The sequence below is a fragment of the Furipterus horrens genome, unplaced genomic scaffold (genome assembly GCF_987537825.1).
Source record: "Furipterus horrens unplaced genomic scaffold, mFurHor1.1.pri manual_scaffold_2, whole genome shotgun sequence".
In the NCBI taxonomy this organism is placed as follows: domain Eukaryota; kingdom Metazoa; phylum Chordata; class Mammalia; order Chiroptera; family Furipteridae; genus Furipterus; species Furipterus horrens.
The window spans coordinates 186,555,101-186,578,003 of NW_028327172.1; the positions used below are offsets into that span (position 1 = coordinate 186,555,101).

Consider the following 22,903-nt stretch of genomic DNA (forward strand, 5'->3'; position numbering starts at 1 on the left):
TCTGATTTGTAGCAGGGCGGAAACTCGAAAGCCAGACATCACGACAGACAAGGATCCGGTTCTGAGGCAGCCGGGCTGTGGGCTGGCCCCCGCCCCTGCCTGGACGTCTTTATTACTGAGCGGGGACTGGAGGCCAGTGAGCAGCCGGCTGATGGCAACAGCAGATGTGGCTGTAGCAGCCAGGTGGGCCTCGGGCCAGGGAGGAGCCACAAGCTCCTAGTAGCAACAGAAAGATAGAGAAAAGCAGGGCAGGGAACAGGGACCGGGGTAGGAGGGCCAGAGTGTGGAAGACAAAGAGGAGAGCTGCAAGGGAGATTTGCTTCAAGGAGCAGAGCTGGGAAGCTGGGAGCCAGCTGCCTGGGTCTAGGCTGTGGCATCAGACAGACTGGAGGTCCAGTCCTGAACCTGCCGCTTAATAGCTGGACCAGCTACTGAATTCTTCTGAGCCTCCCTTGCCCGTATCTGTAGAGGGACTAACAATGGATTGTGGGGTTGGTGTGGAGACACACTCCACATAGTGCCTGGCGCGTGGGTTTTCGATACATAGAAACAGTAATTTTACTACCTGTGTGGCCCTAAGCAGGTAAATTAACCCTTCTGGGCCTCAGTTTTCTCATCTTTACATGGAATCTTTTCTCACAGGACTCTTCAAAAGATTAAAGGAGATAATTTATAATTTGGCGTGTTGTAAATGCTCAGTAAGTTCTAATCCTTTCCTTTCTCTGCTCCCCTGCTTCCCCCATCCCCGCCCCTCTCCACACACATCCTTTCCCCAGGTGGCAAAGCAGGTGTTCCCCCGAGAAGGCTGGAGGGGGTGTTCCTCAGTGCTGTTTAGTCATAGTTCAGAAATTTAAAAAGTTTAAGTGCTCACCATGTGCCATGGAAAGGCTAGCAGAACACAACCGTGGGGTTAGGGCTGCATCTAAATCCACACTCAACCATTTTCTGGCCGTGGGATTTTTGGCCAGTTGTGTACACTTCGTGGTCCTCAATTGCCTTTTCCATAAAATGAGAGAAATGATACCCACCTCACAGTCTATGTTAAGAATTATGTCTATGCCTATATTAAGGAACCAATTAAAGGAATCTTAAAAATTAAGAAAAAAGAAATTTAAAAGCAGACAAACAGGGTTTAAGAGATACTGTACTAATACCGAGAGGAGCAAAGGTAATAAAACATGAAGCTAAAATGTATGAAAAGAGAAGAAAACATGGTGTGTTCTAGAACTATAGTCATGTCAACCTGAGAGAGTGGACATACCTGGGACTTGTGTGGTTTCCAGCTCTCTCCCTCTTTCTCTCTCTCTCTCTTGCCTTGAACAAACCACTCTGTTCCTCTGGATGGAACAGAGTCTCAGAGCCCTTCCAGCCCATACTTCTATGGTGAAGTATGAAAAAGTGAGTCCAGCACAGTGGGAGGTGAGGGGGCAGCTGTGAAGTACCAGGAGGCACAGCTCATCTGTGCAGGGCGGACACATGTGTGGAACAGATGGAAGAAGAGGGGAAGGGGCCATGTGTCAGTCATAAACAGAAGTGCAGCACTGCTCAGCACCTTTGCAAGGTAAAGCCCACAGGAAAGTTCTCTCTCTAATTCCAGGACTCGGGTGGATGACCATTGTTAAGCATACAAAGATTAACTTCTCTCTCACTGGACATTATTAATACAACCACATAGAATGAACAAAAATAAAAGTGAGCAGAAGCTAATCAGAGACCTTTGAATTGAAATGCTTTTAGAATCTCATGTTAGCTCCATTTCCGTCCCTGCCCCCAACACAGGTCAAATTCAGCTTGATACATTGCAAATTGCCCTCCATATAAGGTAAGATTTGGGCCATCACCAAAAACCCTGTCAAGAGCAGGCAGGGTATTTATGCTGTGAGAAAAGATTTAAAAGTCTGACACCATATCATAGTAGGCCCTCAGCAACTGCTGGCCGCTTCCCTATGTCCCATGGATCCATATTTGCAATAGCATCTTATATGTGAAATCTTATAAAAGAATAAGAACACTGAATATTGTAAACAATAATATAAACTGTGCCACTTTAAAATAGAGCTGGAGCTGCCATGCCTGAGGAACTGCCTTGCATGTCTCGTACCTCAAACCTTGGAATGTTAAAAACAGGGCAAAATGACCTTTGAACTGAGTCTAAGCAACCTTGTTTTCCAAAGAACTATTTACAAAGATAACAAGATGACTACTGTACTGATGGCTACAGAGCTGAAAATTAAAAACATTGTTTAGAATTTACATCACTGTTAGGTTATTCGCACTGATAGATGCCTTCCTTCTATTGATGTAATTCTTCCCCTTCCCTTTCTCTTAAATCCCATTTTCTTTGTCTCCTAATTGAAACATTGATTCCCAAATAGCTCAGATAAACACTTGTTTGCCTTTCTATTTAAAAGGCTTTCTCATTTTTAAATTTATGATTTAGTCCAAAGACCCTGATTCAGTTTTTGTGTGAACTTGAGGACATCGCCCAAAACTCAGAGCCTGTTTCTCTCATCTGTAAAATAGTATTTCCCTCCTGCACGCTCCTCCCACGGTTCTCCTGAGGAATGAATGAGATCAGCTATGTGACAGCACTACTCATATATAAAATGTGCTTATTGGTGGCTCACTTAGCTTGCATGAAAGGTCTCTCTGGCCTAGATGGACACAGATGAGTGGCCTGGCAGTTTTAGCACATACTTTTGTGGCAGGAGCCATGAGGGAGGGGCTCCTGAACGACATGGGTCAATGGCTCCAAGCTTCTACAATGAGAACAAAGTACTTTTTGAAAGGACTGTACCCAAAAGAGTTTTCCCAAACCAAGCATGTATGGAGAAGCAGTACCCTTGCGTAGGAGTATTAATATCTTCACGACTTAGCTGAGATATCTTCAGTCTAAAACACACAGCCAGACATGTCTGGTTTACCTGGAGGATCATGAAGGAAATGGAGATATAATATTCTTGAATAAAGTGGCAAATTACAATTAACAACATTCACAGGCTGTGGCCTTTCATAAGATATTTAACTTGTTTGTAAGCCTGTTTCTCACCTGCAAAGTGAGAGTGACAGCACAATGCACCTCATTGGCTGGGACATTTAAGAGATAACCCTTGGAGGGCAAAATGCCCAACTCAGCACATACAAGATACTGAGTAATTCTTTGAAGGACAAAAGGTGAGCGTTTTAATAAAGACTGAGTCAGACTTCTGCTCTTTTAAAATGAGATTTATTGTACATAAAATAAATTAATTTACAATTTAAGCCAAAGCATGAGTGGCTTTTTAAAGTGCATCTGTGTAGGGGATTTGTGCATCTGTTCACTCGCTGTAAGATAGCGTTTTTGTATTCAAGTCATGACTCAACCAGGCCTGGGAAGGAGCCCCACGTCACTGCCATGCGCCATTTACACAAATCACACCAAATTCAATGGACACATTTTTTCTTTCCTGTACTTGACGCAACAATTTTTTAAAAAAATTATAGTCTCTTAACTACTCAAAGTCTGGGGCTGAAGAGTTAGAGTTATCAACCACTCAACCCAGCCCCAGCTAAGCAGCCTCCCCCATGTCAGGCCATAAACTTATAGATGTCTGGGTACACAACATTTTGGCCCATAAACTCCACTTCTTCGGGGGGGGGGAATATTTTCCTCTTTGTTCTTTAAAAAAGAAATCTGGGTGCCCTTCAGGTTACAAAGGCATTTTACTATTAGGAATAATGTTCCAGAGATGCAAATCATCCTTGTAAGAAAAAGCAATTCCTCCTTTTGGGGGGGGGGGGGGGGTTGGTGGGAGAAAAGAAAGGGAAAAATAAAAAAGGAAAGCCTTTGTGAGCTTAATCTGTTCTTTCATTCCCACTGTAAATCGCTCAATATATTTGGTGAAACTACAATTGACCATCATTTACAAGGTAGTTAAGGACAAAATCCAAAGCATGTATGTCCCCTTCCCCTCCACAGGAAAAGACATGGAGTACTTTTCACATATTCACAGAGTGGCTCAGTGGGCTCATTCAAGCCTCATCAGTTCTGTCCCCCTGCTCAGAACATTTTCTTTTCTGCACCAGTTCCATTGGCCCTCCTGGCCTCCCTGCTCCAGCCCCTTCTGGAACCATGAATCACTGCCAGCATTCAATGTTCCTGCACCGGAAGAACCTCAGACTCTCTTCCTGGAAAGACCAAACCCCCTTGAGTGCCTCTGCTTCAGACAGAGGTGACAGTCCTCACTTTGGCAGAAAGGGCCTGCTTGAACCTCCTCTTCAGGTCCTGCATGTTGGGTGACTTGGGCCTGGGGATGAGGGAGGTCCTCCGCTTCTCTGGTGTGCTGCTCGGCGGTTGTTTGTGACTCACTTCTTTACACAGGACATGGAAAGCATTGTAGACATCATTGTAATTTTCGCTGACGGACACTTCATAGAACGAGCAGCCCAGCATGCTGGCCAGCTGTAGTCCAAGCTGAGGGTCCACCTGTTTGATGTGCAGCAGGTCAGCTTTGTTGGCCACAACCACAACAGGCAGCCGAGTGCCCAGGTGTAGCTGCTGGACGTGCTGGTGGAGTTGGCCAATGAGTTCATAGCTCTTGTAATCGGTGATAGAGAAAACGATCACCACAGCATCTGCCCAGCGAATACACCTATTCAGCTGTTCATTGCAGCTTAAGCCGTTCTCGTGCACCTGAAAGAGAAGGGTAATGGCAAGGTGAATGAATGGTGAGTGCAGGAAAGAGCCCTGGCCTGGCTTTATACAGAATTCAAAACAGCCCTTTACAGCAATGCCAGGTTGCAGGCCATAAACAAGTTATATCCACACACACTTCAGCTTTCTTGACAATATGTTGATCCAGCTGCACGGAGTTGGAATAAATAACAGTGCAGCTCACCACACTCAAGTGGAAAATTGACCTGCAGAGAACTCCATGCAGAGAGACTTTGTAGTTGCATAAAATGGGAAATTAACTGGCTAGACAGTAAGTCTGGGGAAGTAAAGATAGGAGCTGGAAGCATTTAAACCTGGATAACTGCCCAGTTCAAGAGGGAAAACACACACACACACACACACACACACACACACACACAAAAGCATGGTTCTTTTGTCTATAGAGTAACTTTCCACAATAAAAAGTGATTCCAAGTATTTGGAGACTGTACCTTGATTTTTTAATAGCAAACACAAATGTAAAAAGTGATCTTTTTAACCATAGCAAGGAAACTTTGCCAATTCCAAGTGTGTTTGATTTGGTCTTTCCTGCTGGGTAGAATCCTCCTAAGGGAAGGTTACTATCCCTCAGCCAAATTGCCCAAATTAAGCTGGGTTAAGACTGACCAGCAGCCAGATACAACTGAAGTGTCAAATACATAAAAGCCTCAACTTGACTCCCCAAAGTTCTCTCCTCCTGCAGCATGAGCTACTTTGAGAACTGAACAGTTCTACAGTCAGGTAGATGCCCTACTGATGTAGTCAGGTATCTCACAGCTTCTTACCTGAATACCTGGAGTGTCTTGAACCTGAATAGCCAGAGTTTCTCCTTCTATTTGGACTTGTCTGGTGTAGAGATTACCTACCAAGGGAAAAAAAATTATGTTCATCCTTCTTGTACAACTTTGAAAACATTGTGAGTTATTTTTTTAACTTAGAAAGAAAATATAACCTGAACCAATGCACAAAAATAAGCCATAGTTTATCCTAGATAATGTACTTAATTCAGATTTTTTTGGAAATAACTGTAATTTTAACTCCATATTAGTGGATTTATTAAAACCAAGGGAGTTTGCAAGTTTTTGGAAGCTGGTTTGTCTAATTTTAAATACAGAACTTCTATATTTAGAGTATTTCCTTAAAGCAATTTTCTTGCTCAGCGTGTGTGGGATTTCTGTTTTATTTTAGTACTTTATCACTTTTGACATATATTTATATTTTAGCTATTAGATACAATGGCTTGTTCGGAAAATATTGTTAGTAAATGCACAGCCAACATTACCAACTGAAATAAAAATCTGGCAAAACGAGAGCCAACTCCACATCAAAGTGGAAAGCTGCCATGCCTTATCTTGGGATGGTTTATACAACGCATTTCAAATAATCCCCCGTAGGTACTTCATATGGTCTAAGGAATGAAACAATTTGCTAACAGAACATAGGTTGAAAGCCCTTAAAGCCTCCCCAATGGCTAGGCTTAATCACAGGGATTGAAATAGTGTCCTCTTAATTTATTCAGGAACTCTCCTAAAATTCTGGTTTGTAGTCATTTTTCTTTGCTAAGAAAAAAGAACTTTAGGTTTACAACTGCTCTCCTTTGGCCTTTGCATTAAAAGGTCACCTCTGAAAGGCAGCCAGCAGGGCGGCATAGGGGTGGGGGGAAGAGCTGACCATCTTTTTTTTTTTTTTTTTTTTTTTTTATGACTTTTGCAGGAGTGTTTTGAAGGGAGAGGCTCTTCAGAACAAAGGGTGCTTCCAACTGGGGTCCCCATAGTTAAAACATAACAAGGGGAATACTTTCAGGCACTTGATAAAATGATGAATGGGCCTGGAATGGAATGAGGCCAGATGGCAGTTATGGGGGGGTGGGGGGGTGCATGGGAGGGGGCAAGCAAAGTTGGATGTGGCAAGATCCTGATGCTGACTGTCACTCTGAAGGAACCTGTCTGGGAGACACTGAAAAATGAGAACAGCAGCACTGGTGCGGGCGGATGGTATCTGCCTCGAATTTATTTCCTCACCTGCATTTCTTTCGTAGTCACCGATGAACCGTTTGGTGAGGAACCGGACCACCAGAGCTGCAGGTCAGAGAAGAGAAAGGAACACAAGGCTTAAACCCGGCACTAAAGCTAGATTGCGCTTCACCCCACCCCCAGCCTGGAAGACAACTCTCCCACAGAAAGCCGGCCAGCCACCAAGTGAAATTCCTACCCTCCCAGCTCTTGACCCTTCTTCCAGACACATGGACAGGGGGCTGGAAGGTATGGTGAATTATGGCTCCGTCCAGCTGCAAGGGTCATTTGGTCCACCCCCTCCTCTGAGCCACCGAAGCCTTCCAGCAGACAAATATCTTTCTAACCTTAAAGACCTTCACTAAGTCCCCTTTTGGGCCAGGCACTGCCAGAGGCTCAAGAACCCCAAAGTTCTCGTCCTGGTTGTGTCGGTGGTGCGGGGAAGGTCGCCTGGCCACTCCGGATCCCAGTTTCCCTCACTTGTTGAAAGAGGACGGGGTTAGAAGCGATGCTGGCTAAGGTCCCTCCGGAGGGGCAGCGGCAGCTCTCACATCACCCCTGCCTCGTTTATCCGCAGCTCCCAGCGGGGGCCACCCACGTCCAGCCCCAGGGATAAGCAGGTTCTCGCCCGAGCACTCACCGGTCTTGCCCACGCCGCTGGCCCCCACCACGGCGATCTTGACCAGCCGGCGGCCCGCCGCACCCAGGCAGTAATCGGCAGCCGCGGCGCTGCCTGGAGCGGGGTACTCGGCGATGGTGCACATGTTCTGAATGAGGCGCATCGCCGCTCCGGCTGGGCTGCTCCGCGCGGGACGGGAGCTGCGAGATGGGAGGAGGCTTGCGCTGCGCTGGAGCCGGCGGGAAGACCCGGCCGAGAGACTCAGCGGTAGAAAGAGGAAAAAAAAAACAGCAACAACAAAAAGAGCACTGGAGAGGACAAGGCGTAGAGCTCGAGCGGGCTCAGACTCCCGGCTGGGACTGCACCCGGGCTGCGCGCGCGCTGTTTTCTCCGGGGTCGACCCCGCCCCCTGCCTCCCGAGGCCAATCCCCGAGCGCCCTGCACGAGGCCCCGCCCCCAGCGCCGAGCCCCCTAGGGGCGCCGGTAGCCAGTGCGGGGCCCCGTGAGGCGCGGGCGAAGTAGAGCAGCAAGCCCGAGAGAAGCAACGTGTCGGCCAGAGCCCGGGCCTCAGCCAATGGCGGGCGCGGGGGAGGGCAGCCCTGAGCAGCGGCCTGGGTCCCGCTGCGCCCGCACGGGGCAATTGCTGTGGCTGAGGGGTTGGGGACGCCTCGGGTGCTGGGACACGGGGCTCAGCCTGGGTGCGGGCATGGTCCGGTTCTCCCCAGAGCACTTCCCGGCATTTGCCCCGGCCCCAGTGCCCAGCCCGGCCGCCGGCCTACTCCCTGCAGTCAACTGGCCTTTCGGCCCCAACCCCGCCCGCCCTCTGGAAACCTGCACCAGAGAGGCGTGGGCCTCAAGGGTGTGAGCGTTCGGGGTCTTGGAGCCCGTCCTGCTGCCCCGCGTCGTGCGTCTCATTAATTTGGGGAGTGATTACACTGACTTGGTTGCATCTAGGGTGGCATCCCGTATCACAGATTTGGACAATGACAATCAATAACAAAGACCACATTCCTAAAGTGTGACTTTTGACTTTGGGACAAAATAATGCCACCTGTTTGTCCGTAGACCCACGTTCTCTGGCTCCTGTTAACAGGGCAGCGGATCACACACCGTCTGACAAGTCCACGTGAACACACAGACGGTCCTGCATGTACAGTACTCCCAGAGGCAAATCAAGAAGTAATTATAGAACAAGCTTTCTCGCGCCTCACACACAGTCACACCTCCGACAAGAGCTGTGAAATGGAAAGAAATAGTTACCCCAGCTGTGTGGATACCGACTACATGGGGAAGCAGAAACCGGAAAGGATCCGCACTTCGTCCCTGGTCATAAGGAATGGCAAGGTTAGTGAAGTGACTTGATGCCAAGGCAGATGTGTGCTTGCACTCATAAAATCCCAAGCTCCAGAGAAAGACATCTTTAATAGCATGCCCCAGCTAAGCAATATTCTGTAGCTGGATCTCACTGCAAAATGTCACCAGACACTCAGGCTGACCACCTCCCTCCCAACCCCTCTTCTCTCCACCCTTCTAACCGTGTGGGCCCCCAAATGTACCAGAGGCTCTTAAGCTGGGGACAAACACTGTAGCTTTGTATCCACAGCCTTATTGAAAGGTTGAAATGTAAAACTCTAAGCCAGTTATCTTACCTGTGCGTATCAGGCATCTAATTTGATCCCCTCTTCCACCCTCAACTTAATTGACCAAGTATTTGATGGAATTTATGATGCTGACTCAATTCAGACTGAGATGAATCCACTCGTCTGTCTCAGTTTAGGTGTTCTCGGGAATCCAAGGCAGAGGAAAGGTCATCTCAAACCGCATTGGTAGCAAGTGTTCTAGGACAGACAAGCAACATAATTGGCAAGACACACAACTTTAGCAGTAAATATAATAAAAGGTCGACTTCCATGGAGATCACAGGAATGAAATCAATTCAGCCATTTGAGTAAGGAGGGAAGAAAAGAGCATTTAGAATATGTACCATGTCTTTCTGCATAGTTTAAATCAAGTTTTAATTTTGATATGCTATAAAATCAAATGTAGCAAAACTATAATTACAAATAACTATGTACTTTTTAAACGCCTCCCCCCAAAAGTCTATAATTCTATCAGGCTTATATGGTGGAATAATTATGTAGTCTAAGTTTTTCTTTAACTACTTTTTATACACACACACATTCACATATAGACATGACAAAAGTTGTCAAGGGGACTTTGCTTTGACTCTAAAATGCTTCTGGGGCTTGATTTTTATTACCATGAGCCTATAGCAAGCCTATGATTTTTCTGTCCAAACACAAAGGCTGAATTCTTATTTTAGGTCTAAATGATCTGTCTGTGCTTTAAAGAACACAGAAAAGAAAGAAGCAAGAGAAAGATGGAGAAAAGAAAGGGGAGCTCTTCAAATTCTAAATATCTAGCAAATAGCCCTCCTCCACAGTGCCCTATCTTCCTGTGACAACACTGAGAGTTACCCCTTCTGGGAAATTCATAGATTAATTTAAAAAGTGGGGGGCGGGGGCAGGAGAATTGATATATATTGAAGGTTTGTTTTATTCCAGGCTGTGAGCTAGGGATTTAGCATACAAAAATCTCATTTTACCTTCATGACAATCCTGTAAGGTAGATATGTCATCATTACTTCCTGTTGCATTACTTATTGTTTCTTAGTAAACCACCCTGAACCATAGTGCTCACCCTTCTGTGGGTTCACTGTGCTCAACTGGGTAGTTCTCACTTGGGGTCTCTCAGGTGGAAGTCAGGTGGCAGTCAGGTGGCAGCTGGGGCTGGAGTCATCCAAAGTGTCATCTGGGCTGGACATCCAAGATGGCTTCTTCACTCAGAGGTCTGCATTTCAGCTGGAATGTCAGGACAGCTGGGACTAACTAGCATATCTCTCTATATATATTCAGCCTCTCCATGTGGTAGCTCAGGTTCCTTCATAGCATTATGGGTGACCTCCCTTAGAGTGAGTATTCTAAGATGGGAATCAGAAGCTGTCAGTCTTTTAAGGCTCCTGCTATGGACTATTATTGGTCAAACAGTCACAGAGCCCACCCAAATTAAAGTGCAAGTGGCAGGGACATAGGTCACACTGTTAAATAGGAACAGTGTCAAAGAACTTGTGGCCATCTGTAATTCACTCTATTTTATAAATGAGGAGACAAAATCTCAGGTTAAAAATTCCTCCAAGGTCAAATGTCCTATAAGGGACAGAGCCAAAATCTGAAGAGGATAAATAACATAGAAAATAGCCATCATATTCACAATGAAATGGTCTCCTATGATGCAATGCTACAAAGTTGTTTGAACTGCTCTCTGTACCCAACCCTTTTTTTGTTTAAGCTAAAAAATAAAAATAAAAAAGGGGTTGGGGGACTAAAATATGACAAACTTAGGAAAGAAAGAAGTATTTTGCCAACTTCTGATTTTGCCTCAGTATCCAGAGTTTCTGTCACCCACTTTGATCTTTATAGCTGATCTTAGATCTGAGAGCTTCCAGAGATAATCCGGTTTCTGGAATTTCTTAGTATACCAGAATATAAATTCAATAAATATTTATGGAATGTCTGAGCCATGGGTGTACCAGGCACTATACTGGGTCCCGAGTCTACACTGGCAAACAAGACAGACTTTGCCATCACCGCAATTAACAAGCATGGGAGACAGAGAAATGAATGAGCAATTTCAATACGGTGTGAGCAAATATTTTGATAGGGGAAACTCAGGAACTATAGAATTACTTGGTAGAACTAAAAACCCAGATTATGGGAGTTAAGAAAGAACATGTAAAAGTTTGAGTAGTTGAAAAGTTTGTGTTTTGTGTATGCATGTGTGTGTGCATGCATGCACATATATGTATGAGTATGAAGCAGGGGCCTCAGAGGTGAGAGGTGGGTTAGTTTGCAAAGGACATAGATAGCATTTGCCAGTAGACAGTAGACAGAAAAATTTGTGGACTGTAAATGAAAGCAAAGGCGTCACCTTGAGAAAATGAATTCAAGAAACAGAATAATTCCCAATGAGTGCACAGGAGGAAGAGTCTGGTGGCTTCTAAAGAGGGGCACACAGATCAACGAAATAAGCCCCAGAAGTTGTGTAGTCCTCCCTTCCACAAGATCATGCCCCATGGAAGCCGAATGAGCTTTCCTTCTCCCTATGTCACCAAGAGTTTTTCCCAGATCAGCCCACTCTGAGCATCCAAGCCTTGGTCAAGGACCAGACTTTTTTTTTTAGTCTCTTTTCAACCCTGCCTATTTAGGTCTAGTAAACAGACACCTTTTTAGCTATTTTAGACAGCTAATTATTTAAGTACCTGCACTCAGTATTGTCAGAAGGGCTAGAGTGGTGGGCTCTAGGCTGGGTGTGCAAAAATGACTCCTAGAACTGCAAACGTGGCCCACCCAGGAAGCTGCTACCTCTTCCATAATAAAGCAGATGGAGAATCAGGAGGTCTCCACAGTCGCCATTGCCACTGTCTTTCCAGACCCACAAAGGTACAGACTCAACATGTCCAAAAAGGCCAGTATTTCCACAATGGAGCCTGGCAGCTGAAAGTAACCAAGACACAGAAAGATGGCCTCCTACCTGCTTCTGCCTTGCAAATCTTATCTGAGTGCATATAGTTAGTGAAGTTAATTTGTATCCATTACCCTAAATGCACAGGAGTCTGGAAAATATGTTTAGTGTTCTAGTCTTAGCCATACATGAAGACACACTAGAAATGGAAAGGAAGACTTACAGTCAAGATGAAGGCATAGGTAAATGTGGCTTGCCTCCTCACACAACCACAGCAAAGTTACAGCTAAACTACAGAACAACTATGACTCAGAACTGTCAGAAAACTGAGCTGTATGGAAGTCTGACAACTAAGAAATTAAAGAAACCACATTCATCCAGGTGGATAGGAGGGGTGGAGGGGTGGAGATGCAGAGTGGGCTGGCCCCATACGCTCATGTGGTGGATATAAATTGGAGGGATGTATCAGGAGTGAGGGATCCCAGCCCCACACCAAACCACCCAGCCAGGAAGATAAGTTCCCATAACTTCTGGCTGTGAAAACCAGTGGTGGTTGGGTTAGCAGAAGAAACTGTGGGATTCTCAGGTGTCTCCTCTTGGAGAACCTGCAACAGGACTCACTCCCTCTGGGCTCCTGCACCAAGGCAGCACCTTCAAGGGCTTCAGTGGTATGTGGGGAGGAACTAAAGTGTCTGGCATCAGGGTGAGAGCTGAGGGACAGCTTCCTCCAGTACAGAACTTCAGACAGTGGCCATTATTCCCTTTTTGAGCCCTCGCTCACACAGTGCCACAGTGAGGAAGCAGCATATCTGAGACTCCATCGACCTGGCTCACGTGGTTAGCCCCTCCCTGACGATTACCTAAGGCTTTGCCCCATCCAAATTACAGGCCCACCCAAGCTGGTAACAGTGGATTTTCCATATGAGTGGCTGGGCTAAGCACAGGCTTCAGACCTTTCTAAATCCACTCAAACAAGCAACAGCTGAGCCCAGCCCTGTACCTCTCACTGAGTGGCCCCAGGCTTGGCACTAGCAGCAACCCTCTACAGATCACTTTATAGTGTATACCAAGTGGCCCCAGACAGAACACAGGCAGTGGTTGGCCCTGGCCTGTACCACCCAGGAAACCCCAGAGCCTGTGACCCAGCAGACAGTTATATACCACATTGGAGTACCATCACCCAACCGCCTCTATAAGCCATGGAGAGAGCTGGTTGATGGGCAGTGGTTGCATCCAGTCCTACCAGCTGTCTGGTCTTAGTAAATTCCTCCCACTGACCTGCTGAAAGAATAGAGACTCAAGTACAAGAGGAGGGAGTACTCAGTTTACACGAAGGATTAACTTCAAGTACCTAGCTAGGGGGATAGGGGAGGCTGTGCCACTGTATCCTACAGGACACCTACTATATTAGGCCATGCTACAAAGGCATGGAGTCATAGCAGCTCTACACAGAAACAAACATAGGGAGGCTGCCAAATGAGGAGACAAAGAAATATGGCCCAAATGAAAGAACAGATCAAAACTTCAGAGAAAGAACTAAACAAAATGGAGATAAGCCATCTATCAGATGCAGAGTTCAAAATACTGGTTGTAAGGATGCACAAGGAATTCCGTGGGTATTTCAACAACCTAAAAATGATCCAAGCAAAAATGAAGGAGACACTAATTGAAATAAAGAACAGTTTACAGGGAATCAACAGCGGAGTGGATGAGGCCGAGAATTGAATCAATGATTGGGAACATAAGGAACCAAAAGATCCAATAAGAACAGCAGAAAAAAAAAAAGAATAAAACAAAAAAACAAAGATAGTTTAAGGAGGCTCTGGGACAACTTCAAGCATATCAAGATTTGCATTACAGAGGTGCTAGAAGAGAAGAGGAAGAGCAAGAAATTGGAAACCTATTTGAAAAAATAATAAAAGAAAACTTCCCTAACTTTGTGAAGAAAAGAGACATACAAGTCCAGGAAGCACAGAGATTCCCAAACATGATGGATGCAAAGAGGACCACACCAAGACACATCATCATTAAAATGCCAAAGGTTAAAGATAATCTTTAAAGCAGGAAGAGAAAAGCAGATAATTAACCACAAAGGAGTTCCCATAAGACTATCAGCTAATTTCTCAAAAGAAACTTTGCAGGCTAGAAGGGACTGGCAAGAGGTATTCAAAGTCATGAAAAGCAAGGACCTACAACCTAGATTACTGTATCCAACAAAGCTCTCATTTAGAATGGAAGCGCAAATAAAGTGCTTCCCAGACAAGGTAAAGCTAAAGTAGTTCATCATCACCAAATTATTATTATAGGAAATGTTAAAGGGACTTATTTAAGAAAAAGAAGATCAAAACTATGAACATTAAAATGGCAATAACTACGTAAGTATCAACAATTGAATCCAAAAAGCAAACTAAGCAAACAAGCAGAACAGAAACAGAATCATGGATGTGGAGAACATTGGGATGGTGGCCAATTGGGAGGGGGGTCTGGGGGATTGGGGGAAAAGTGCAGGGATTAAGAAGTACAAATTGGTAGTTCCAGAATAGCCATGGGGCTTTTAAGAACAGTATAGGAAATGGAGTTGCTAAAGTACTTACATGCATTACCCATGGACATGAACAAAGGAGAGGAGATCACCAAAGGGAGTGGGGAATGCTGGGTGGAGGGGGGCACAGGGGGCAATATTAGGACAACTGTAATAGCAATCAATAAAATATAATTAAAAAATGGAACAGAAGCCGAGTGTGAACCCCCTGTTTCCTCCACACTTTTCTAGCATCCCAAAGAACATTAATTTTCAGGAAAGGAGAAATAAGGCCCCACCAGACATTTAATTTTTAATTATAAAAGTGTATAATGTGCCCTGGCTGGTCTGGCTCAGTGGATTCAGTGTTGACCTGTGAACTAAAGGGTTTCCTATTCAATTCCCAATCAGGGCATGTGGCTGGGTTGGGGCCAGGTCCCCAGTTGGTAGCGAGTGAGAGGCAACTATACATTGATGTTTTTCTCCCTTTCTTTCTTCCTCTCTTTCCCTCTCTCTAAAAATAAAGAAATAATTTTTTTTTAAAGTGTATAATGTGGTTCTTTTTCAATTGGTTGCTTTGAGACCACTGTTTAAGACCACTGTTTTCACTGCTTTTATGTAATATATATCACCCATCTCTGTTTTCTTAGAGTCTGGACCAGCGAGCATCTGTGGATTTTACTGGCTCAGAATCCCTTCTTATTCTCTAGGAAGAGCACCCAGTTTTACATTGGGAACTCCCCTGCTCATTCTCATGTTGCTCAAGTGGTGGTGGTGGGGTGATACCAATTTCTAATGTCAGGGGTGGGTCCCAGTCAGGGCTGGCGCAGTGAAATTCAGGACAGTCAGAGGAGAGTTTGCTGGGAACAGCGATGCTAACACTCTGGTGTCAATCAGCTGGTGGAGGGTAAGCCTTGGGCTCCAGGTAGCCAGAGTGGCCCCTTCATGGGGGTGTCTGCCTCAGCATGAAGCCAACCCCAGAGAGAGCAGACCTGACAACAGGCAGAGAAAGCCAGGACCCCACTGGGGTCTTTTCTGGTCTTGCCTTCAGCCATGCCTGAAAAACCAGGCTTACCCCTTGTCATTCTAGTTATGGGAGTGAACACAGCCACTTTCTAGATTAAGCTGGTTTGAGCTGGTTCTCTGTCACTTGCACTGAACAAGCCCTTCCACATTCTGTTTGTGTGGAGCTGTGGTCTCTGCACAAGCCACTCTGAGACTGGCCCCTGGTACCAGCCATGCCCCTGGTTCAGGGCTCAGCCATTCCTCTGTTCACTGGAAATCACAGCTATTAAGCTGTCCCTGCCTGTGTACTTCACCTCTGTCTCTATCAGTGCTGTACCACAGTCTACAGAAACAAACACACAACTGAAAAAAAAAAAAAGATTAGTACACCAGACAATGGAATATTAATTAGCACTAAGAAGAAATAAACTATCGGCATGAAAAGACAGGGAGGAAGCTTAACTGCTTATTACTAAGTGAGAAAAGGCAGTCTGAAAAGGCTACGTACTGTATGGGCCCAAGCTTATGATGTTCTGGAAGAGGCAACACTGAGAAGATCAGTATTTGCTGGAGAGGGGGGTGGTGAACAGGTGAACCACAGAGGAATTTCAGAGCACTAAAACTACTCTGTAGGACACTAATTGTGGCAACATTTCATTATATATTTGTCCAAACCTATAGAATGTACAACACCAAGAGTGAACCCTAATGTAAACTATGGAATTTGGGTGACAGTGATGTGTCAGGGTAGGTCCATCAATGGGGGTTGTTGATAGTGGAGGAAGCTGTGCATAGAAGGGGAACCCAAAGAAAACTGGAATTTATTTATAAAAAAATGTATATTTATTCTTACATGTTTAAACTTCAGTCACCTTCAGAGTGCTCTCCATTTGATGCAATACACCTATTGAGACATTTTTTTCCACTGTTCAAAACAGTTTTGAACTCGTCAATTTTGATGCCTTTCAGAGCTTCTGCCATATTTTGTTTCACCTCTTTCACATCAGCAAAGAGTTTCCCTTTGGGGACTTTTTTCATTTGGGGAAACAAAAAAAGTTGTTCAGGGTAAGATCGAATGAATAGGGAGGGTGGGGAATGGGGGTCGTGCCATTTTTGGTCAAAAACTGCTGAACCCTCAGCGCAGTGTGGGTAGGTGTGCTCGTAAATGACCCATCATGCAATTGGCATACGCGGTGAAAGAGTCTTCAGAAAAATTCACTGAAGCTGAATGCAGCTTCTCACAACAACAGCTGGTACACTGATACAGATGGGTTCCCAGAACCTAGAGGGGGAAGCCTGTACTATAGAGGTCTGCCCTCCAGAAGACAATTCTGGTTTTTGGGGGGCCCTCCCTTGTATGTGGGAGCAGGGGTGCTATGAGAAATCTGTACCTTCTGCTAAATTTAGCTGTGAATCTAAAATGCTCTAAAAAATAGTATTTTTAATAAAAGAAATGTATAGGGGCCATCTAGTTCATTTCCCTCTTACAATGTCTGTACTAAGAAATTGTCCAACTTGGTCTAGAATACTTCCAGTAATGGGAACACTCTGCCATCCACAGCAGCACACATTTGCTGAGCTGATATCTGTTCTCCTCAGACTCTTTCCAGAAAGACAGACTTTGGCATACTCCCAGCTCCCAAACACCTGGTCCATTGCTCCTTTGCTTTTCATAGAAAGGGCCTGAAGGATGGTAAGGGAAAGGTGGCTGCCTTTGACAGGGAATGGTAAGGGAACACCAAACGCAGGAGGTATGCCTGTGTGGAGGACTGCTTGTAATTAGCATTTTTAATATTCAATTTTAAAAACGAAAAAGAACCATGACTTGGAAACAGCTGTTGAATTAAAGAGGGGAAGAATTCATTTTGAGCTGCTCATTTTCGAGGGATCTCTGAGTATGAAAGTAGGGCAGCTATAACTTAGCACAACAGAGGACTTCATCCAATGGCTCTACAGAGCCATGTGTGTTAGATGTCTTACTGTTCTGTGCATTCCACGGCACAGAGCTGAGTCTGGTACCCAGGGTGCTCAGTGATTCTTTTCTGTCAACCTTCCTTTAAGGAGACACTAAACTGAAAGACAGAATCACTAGATTCAGAAGGCAAAATAGTAGGGAAAGCAGATTGGAATTTATTTAAATAAGAAGGGTACACACACACACACACACACACACACACACACACACACACACACACACACACACACACACACACACCCTCTGGCCATTAGAAAGATCACCTACTGACTAGAGAACACTTTAACTTTGAACAAAAGTAAGATCTTTAGGTTCCTGCAGTGGGCCTTCCCTCCCCCTCCCACATACCATGGCTGGTTTCTATGGTAGCAAATGGCCCACATTTCCCCCTTTCTACACTCCTGGAGAAAGAAGGACTAGTGTTCTGCAATTACACTCCCTTGCTGCTCTATCAGATTTTATCTTTCTTATTCTGGAAGGTTCCCTCTACCCTCTTTCTCTACTTCAATGAAATATGTAAACTGAAGGTAAAAGAAAAGGTGAAGATAATTCTCTTTCTCATTCAGGGCAAAATCTGAGATTTTCTTATGGTTTGAATGACTTGAGTCTTAATAGCCCAAATCATTTTTTTCTGGGAACATAGAACATCGATTTAATAAACAATCTGTTGACAATAACTCAGAATAATTTCATGTTTTAAACATTACTTGGAACAAAGAGTGAATTTCCAGTGTGTTTTCACTGAGAATAGGAAAACTCACAGTGCCCATTTTTTCAAAGCCTTTTAGAACATTGAACAGTATCAGGAGGTCACATTATTGCATTATTAATGAAAACATTGTTAGGAGTTCCCTTAGTTAAACGAAAGGTCGATAATATTGCAGCTAGACAGTGCTAACGTTCTTTTGGATCCTTTAGTTCTTTTCTTCTTTTCTCCAGTGGGAAGAACCCAACAAACACGTCCACCTGCCCCTTCTCTAACCCATCATTTGTACAGAAGGTAAAGAAGAAGAGAGAAGTAAGTATCAACCTTGGTCCCTCAGGAATGAGTGTTCTTAGGACATTTGACAAGATCCTTGATCAGGAGATAAGGCCAAAGCAAGCAGAAATGTTTCAGAAAGGTTCAGACAATTGAGTTCATTGTTTAACAGAACATTTGGTTTCAAATTCCTAAGTAGATTGGACACACCTACTATTTGCCCTCTAACTTCCCCTGGGGGTGCCTAAAGAGTCACCTGAGGATTCCTTAGGCATCCTTATTGGTTTTTGCACAGACGGCAAAGCCTCTCCCCACAGCCTCAGTTTCTTAGCATAATGTACTAAGCTCAAGAAAATAGACACGGCGTCATAAATATCCACCTAGGATGTGAGGAAAGAACAAGCTTCGCTCCTCCCCCAAATCCCTGGGAAAGTGAGGGATTAAGGCTGGTTTGGGGCTAAAGCCACTGATCCTCTTTGCTTCACCTGGCTTTCAAAATTATAGTAGCCATAAAATACCCTTTAAGCCCTGAACAGCACCGCTGTCTCAGACCATTCAGTGGGGTCTAAAAAATCACGGGTCATAATGTGAATTAGAGAAGTGGAGCCCCCAAGTTAGCAGGGGTGTGTAAGTTACTTGGTTGGTGAAAATACAAATGGTGATGTGATCATGTGTTAAACAAGTGTGAAATTCAGTCACCACCAAAAAATATTTCCATGGTAACAGTAGTATATGAAAGGGTAGGTAGTTCACCAAGATACCTGCATTGTTATGCATTTTCCTTGTGATTAAAAAAGAAAATGAACAGCAGATGAGAAAAATTTGATGCGCCGGTTTTTAGGAAATGCACAGATGACTCATGTACTCACTTGATTTGACAAGGGTACTGGTTTCTATATAAAGAAACAACTTAGTTCCAAAATAGAAGTTGCACACAACAGAATGTAGATCCTGGAGGAATTGCACATTCCAAGCAAGAGGAACACGAGGATTGGTATGCTGGAGCATCACTGCTAGGAACGTTGGATGAAGGCATTATTAATTCACTTGGAATGCAAAGCTATCCAGTCCAGGACCTTAAGTTTTTCCAGGTAGGGAGACTCGAGCATAATTTGAAATTCTTAGCTCACTCTAAAAATGAACAATAACAACAAAAGTAAAACTTAATTTTTTTTGCAAAGAATGTGTATTCCCATGCTAACTGGAAAATATATTGAGCTCAATGATAAAAAAAATCATAACAGATGTTGTGCCCTATAATATGTTCAGTATCCAACAAAGTTAGGCATATGAAATTGTCCTGTAAATTATAAAAGGTGAGTACTTTTATATATTTATTATGAGAATGAAGCATAGAATTATTTTTTCAGCCCAATGATCCTTAATTAGTTGTTATGAAGTATTATACTTATAACTCAGTCAAATCCTCTTCCAAATTTCTCTTTACCTGGGCCTAGATGAGGAGATAGGCTGGAAGGACCATGCTGAAAGCTTTATTGTGTTCATTTGCCAAAACACGCAGTAGAGCCAAAAGCCAGGGCATTCTTCTGCTCCCTCTCCACAGACAAGAGATGGAATCATTTGTTTTGGACAAGCTATTGCACTCCATTATCAACCAGACCTGCTGGGATTTTAGGGCAGAATTCGGCAGGCTTCTTGCTGTTACGGCACATGCCAGGCCCTAGACTATGGTGGGAACAATATCCAGACTGTTGTACTGTGCAGCATCAGAATCAAGGAGCTTCTCAACAAATTTGCAAAGCAGTAAGACCCATAGCAGCCTCTCCTTCACCATTATAAAGCAACCTCACCCATAGGAGCCCCTTCCAAGGCATGGCCTGCCTCCCTCTTACCCTCCATTCTTCCTCTGCAGTTTGAAGGAGTCCCAGCGCCACTTGGATGTGTGCTCTTAGCTTGTATTCTTCGCCATTGGACATGCTACATTATTTGTCTGTTTATGGGCCAACTTTCCACACTAGAGCATAAGCTTCATGAAAATAGAGATTTGATTTTTTTTTTTTTTACTACTCCATCTCTAGAATCTAGAAGAATGCTTAGCACATAGCACATATGTGCACTTAATTGGTGTTTGTGGGGAAAAATGAATGAATGAATCTGTGCATTTTATATGCATTGAGAAGGGTGGCAGTGGAGAGAATAGCTAGAATAGCGGAAGGGGATGCCCAGGGGAGTCAGGACTGGAGGGGTGAGGGGAGGGCTGGGGGTAAAAACACAGACAGCGATTGGCTATGGAGCTGAGACAGGCTGCTCCGGTCACCAGTTCAGTCTCGGCTCACTCTTTCCACTGATGCCAAAGAGGATGTATTTGTAGTCTAGGTGATTTCAAGGTGGGTACAATGGAGAGAGTGCTACTAATGGCCAACTTGGGTCTCAGGGAAGTAAAGTCCATGGCTCAGAATGGAGTGTAGGGCTAGGAAATGGCACGGTCATGGTGGGGAAGGCTTCCTCAAGCACAGAAATGCACTGGAGAACCAAAGGACTGGCTGAAATGAAGGAACAGGAATATGGAGTGTGCATGCATATTGTGATTTATAAAGTACTTGGTCTTTCTCCACAGTTCCTGGCTCAGAGCTCCCCAAATCCCTTGGAAGTTTCTAAGTATGAAGAGTGAGAAAGGTTTCTTTTGGATGTTAATGAGGTGGCTTTTATACCCCACTCAAAGGTGGGGGCTGTTTGCCAGGAGAACCAACCAAGTGACTGGAGGTTTGGAACTTTCAGGAAGGGGAGAAGGGCTGAAGATTGAGTTCAAGTGTCAATGGCCAATGATTTAGTCAATGGCGACTGTGTGATGAAGCCTCCATAAAGACCCAGGACAGTGCACTGTCTCCCTGCCCTGCCCCAGAGATCTTCCTAATCGGGGAGCCAGAACACTTTTAATTTCCACCGTGCTGGGCACCAAGCTCCATGAGGACAGAAACTCCTATGTTTGGAACTTCACTCTATGTATCTCTTCATCTGACTATTGATTCTTATCCTTTAGCATTCTTTTTTTTTTTTTTTTAAGATTTTATTTATTTATTTTTAGAGAGAGAAGAAAGGAGGGAGAGAAGGAGGAAGAGAAACATCGATGTGCGAGGGAAACATTGATTGGTTGCCTCTCACATGCCCCCAACTGGGGACCTTGCTCACAACCCAGGCATGTGCCCTGACTAGGAATTGAACCAGAGACCTTTCCATTCATAGGCCAGCACTCAATCCACTGAGCCACGCCAGGCAGGGCTATCCTTTAATATTCTTTGTAATAAATTGATAACCTAGTGAGTAGACAGGTTTTCCTGAGTTCTATGAACCATTCTAGAAAATTAATAGAACCCAAGGAAGAGGTCACTGGAACCTCAAATCTATAGCTGGTGGGTCAGAAGCACAGATAAGAGCCTGGGCTTCTGATGTCTTAAGGGATATATGGATGTAACCGCAGGGGGTAGTCTTGTAGGACTGAGCCCTTAACCTGTGGAATCTGATGCTATCTGCCAGTAGATAGCATCAGAATTGAGTTGAATTGTTGTTCACGGTGTCCAACATTGTTTATTGGTTTGAGGGGAATCCCCTACTCCCTAACCTCCTGATGGAATTAGACTGGGCAGGCCTGTTCAATGTGGGTCAGGCAGCAGCATCCTATACTGGGAAGTAGAAGCAAGGAAAGAGGGGTGGCCTCTCAGAGAGCCAAGAGGGAGAGTTTATCTAGAATTTGGATGAGTGGCTGATTCTGGAGTCTAAGTGGCAAGTGAAGCAAAGACATCCACGAGGAGCCTACCTGAAAGAATAACAATGGGGAATCATTCCTGAAGGCTTCCTGTGGGCATCTCACACTAAGATAGGCTATGAATGGACAGACAGGCTGGACCATAAGCTCACAAGGGCAAAGACTGAATGGTTTTTCCACCTCCATATTCTATGCATGAGGAAGTTCCTGGCTCATACTAGGTCTCAATAAATAGTTGTTGAATAAAACAAATGAACAGAACAGATTACAGGCAGGAACTGGCACTGTCTCATGTGGGTCTTATCATGGCCTTTAGGGGACCTGCCTGCCCTCCTCCACGATGATAATTAATTACCTATTAAGCACATCCCATGTCTCAGGCACTGTTCCAATTGCTCCACACATATTGACTCATCTACTTGCTATCACAAACCCACAAGACAAAGCTAATACTGTTGTCATCCCTGTTTATGGAGGTGTAACGAAGGCCCAGGCAAGCTGAGCAGTTTGCTCGAACTAACACAGCTAGGAAGTGGGAAGAATAACATAGGAACCCAGACAGTCCAGCTCTAGAGCCCCACACTCGCAGCTTGCGGTCCACTGCTCAATAGGCTCTCCTGTGTAGCTACCCAGGGCAAAGTCCCCTTTATCCTCAGCCTTTATCTCACCTTTTTATCTTTTATGCAACTTGCAGGTGGAGGAGGTTTGTACTTGAAATGGAATGTGTGAAATGCAAGGATGAAGAGGGCAGCAGGCTGGGAACAAGGCTGGAGGCCCAGGCTGTCTGTTGTGTGTTGGTGGGGGAGGGGGGGAGGAGTGGGCAGTGAGGGGAGGTAGGGGCTGCAGTTGTTAAA

At 44.8% G+C, this 22,903-nt stretch overlaps 1 protein-coding gene across 1 annotated transcript; it reads right to left on the reverse strand.

The window, feature by feature from the left end:
• Nucleotides 1–3,778: 3,778 nt before the first annotated feature.
• Nucleotides 3,779–7,670, reverse strand: RASL11B (RAS like family 11 member B). The gene is made up of 4 exons (XM_090268167.1): nt 7,346–7,670; nt 6,715–6,771; nt 5,479–5,555; nt 3,779–4,672 (listed from the first exon to the last, which is right to left on the reverse strand). The coding sequence occupies exons 1-4, from the start codon at nt 7,485–7,487 to the stop codon at nt 4,202–4,204; spliced, it is 747 nt and encodes a 248-aa protein (XP_090124293.1). The 5' UTR covers nt 7,488–7,670; the 3' UTR covers nt 3,779–4,201.
• Nucleotides 7,671–22,903: the final 15,233 nt, after the last annotated feature.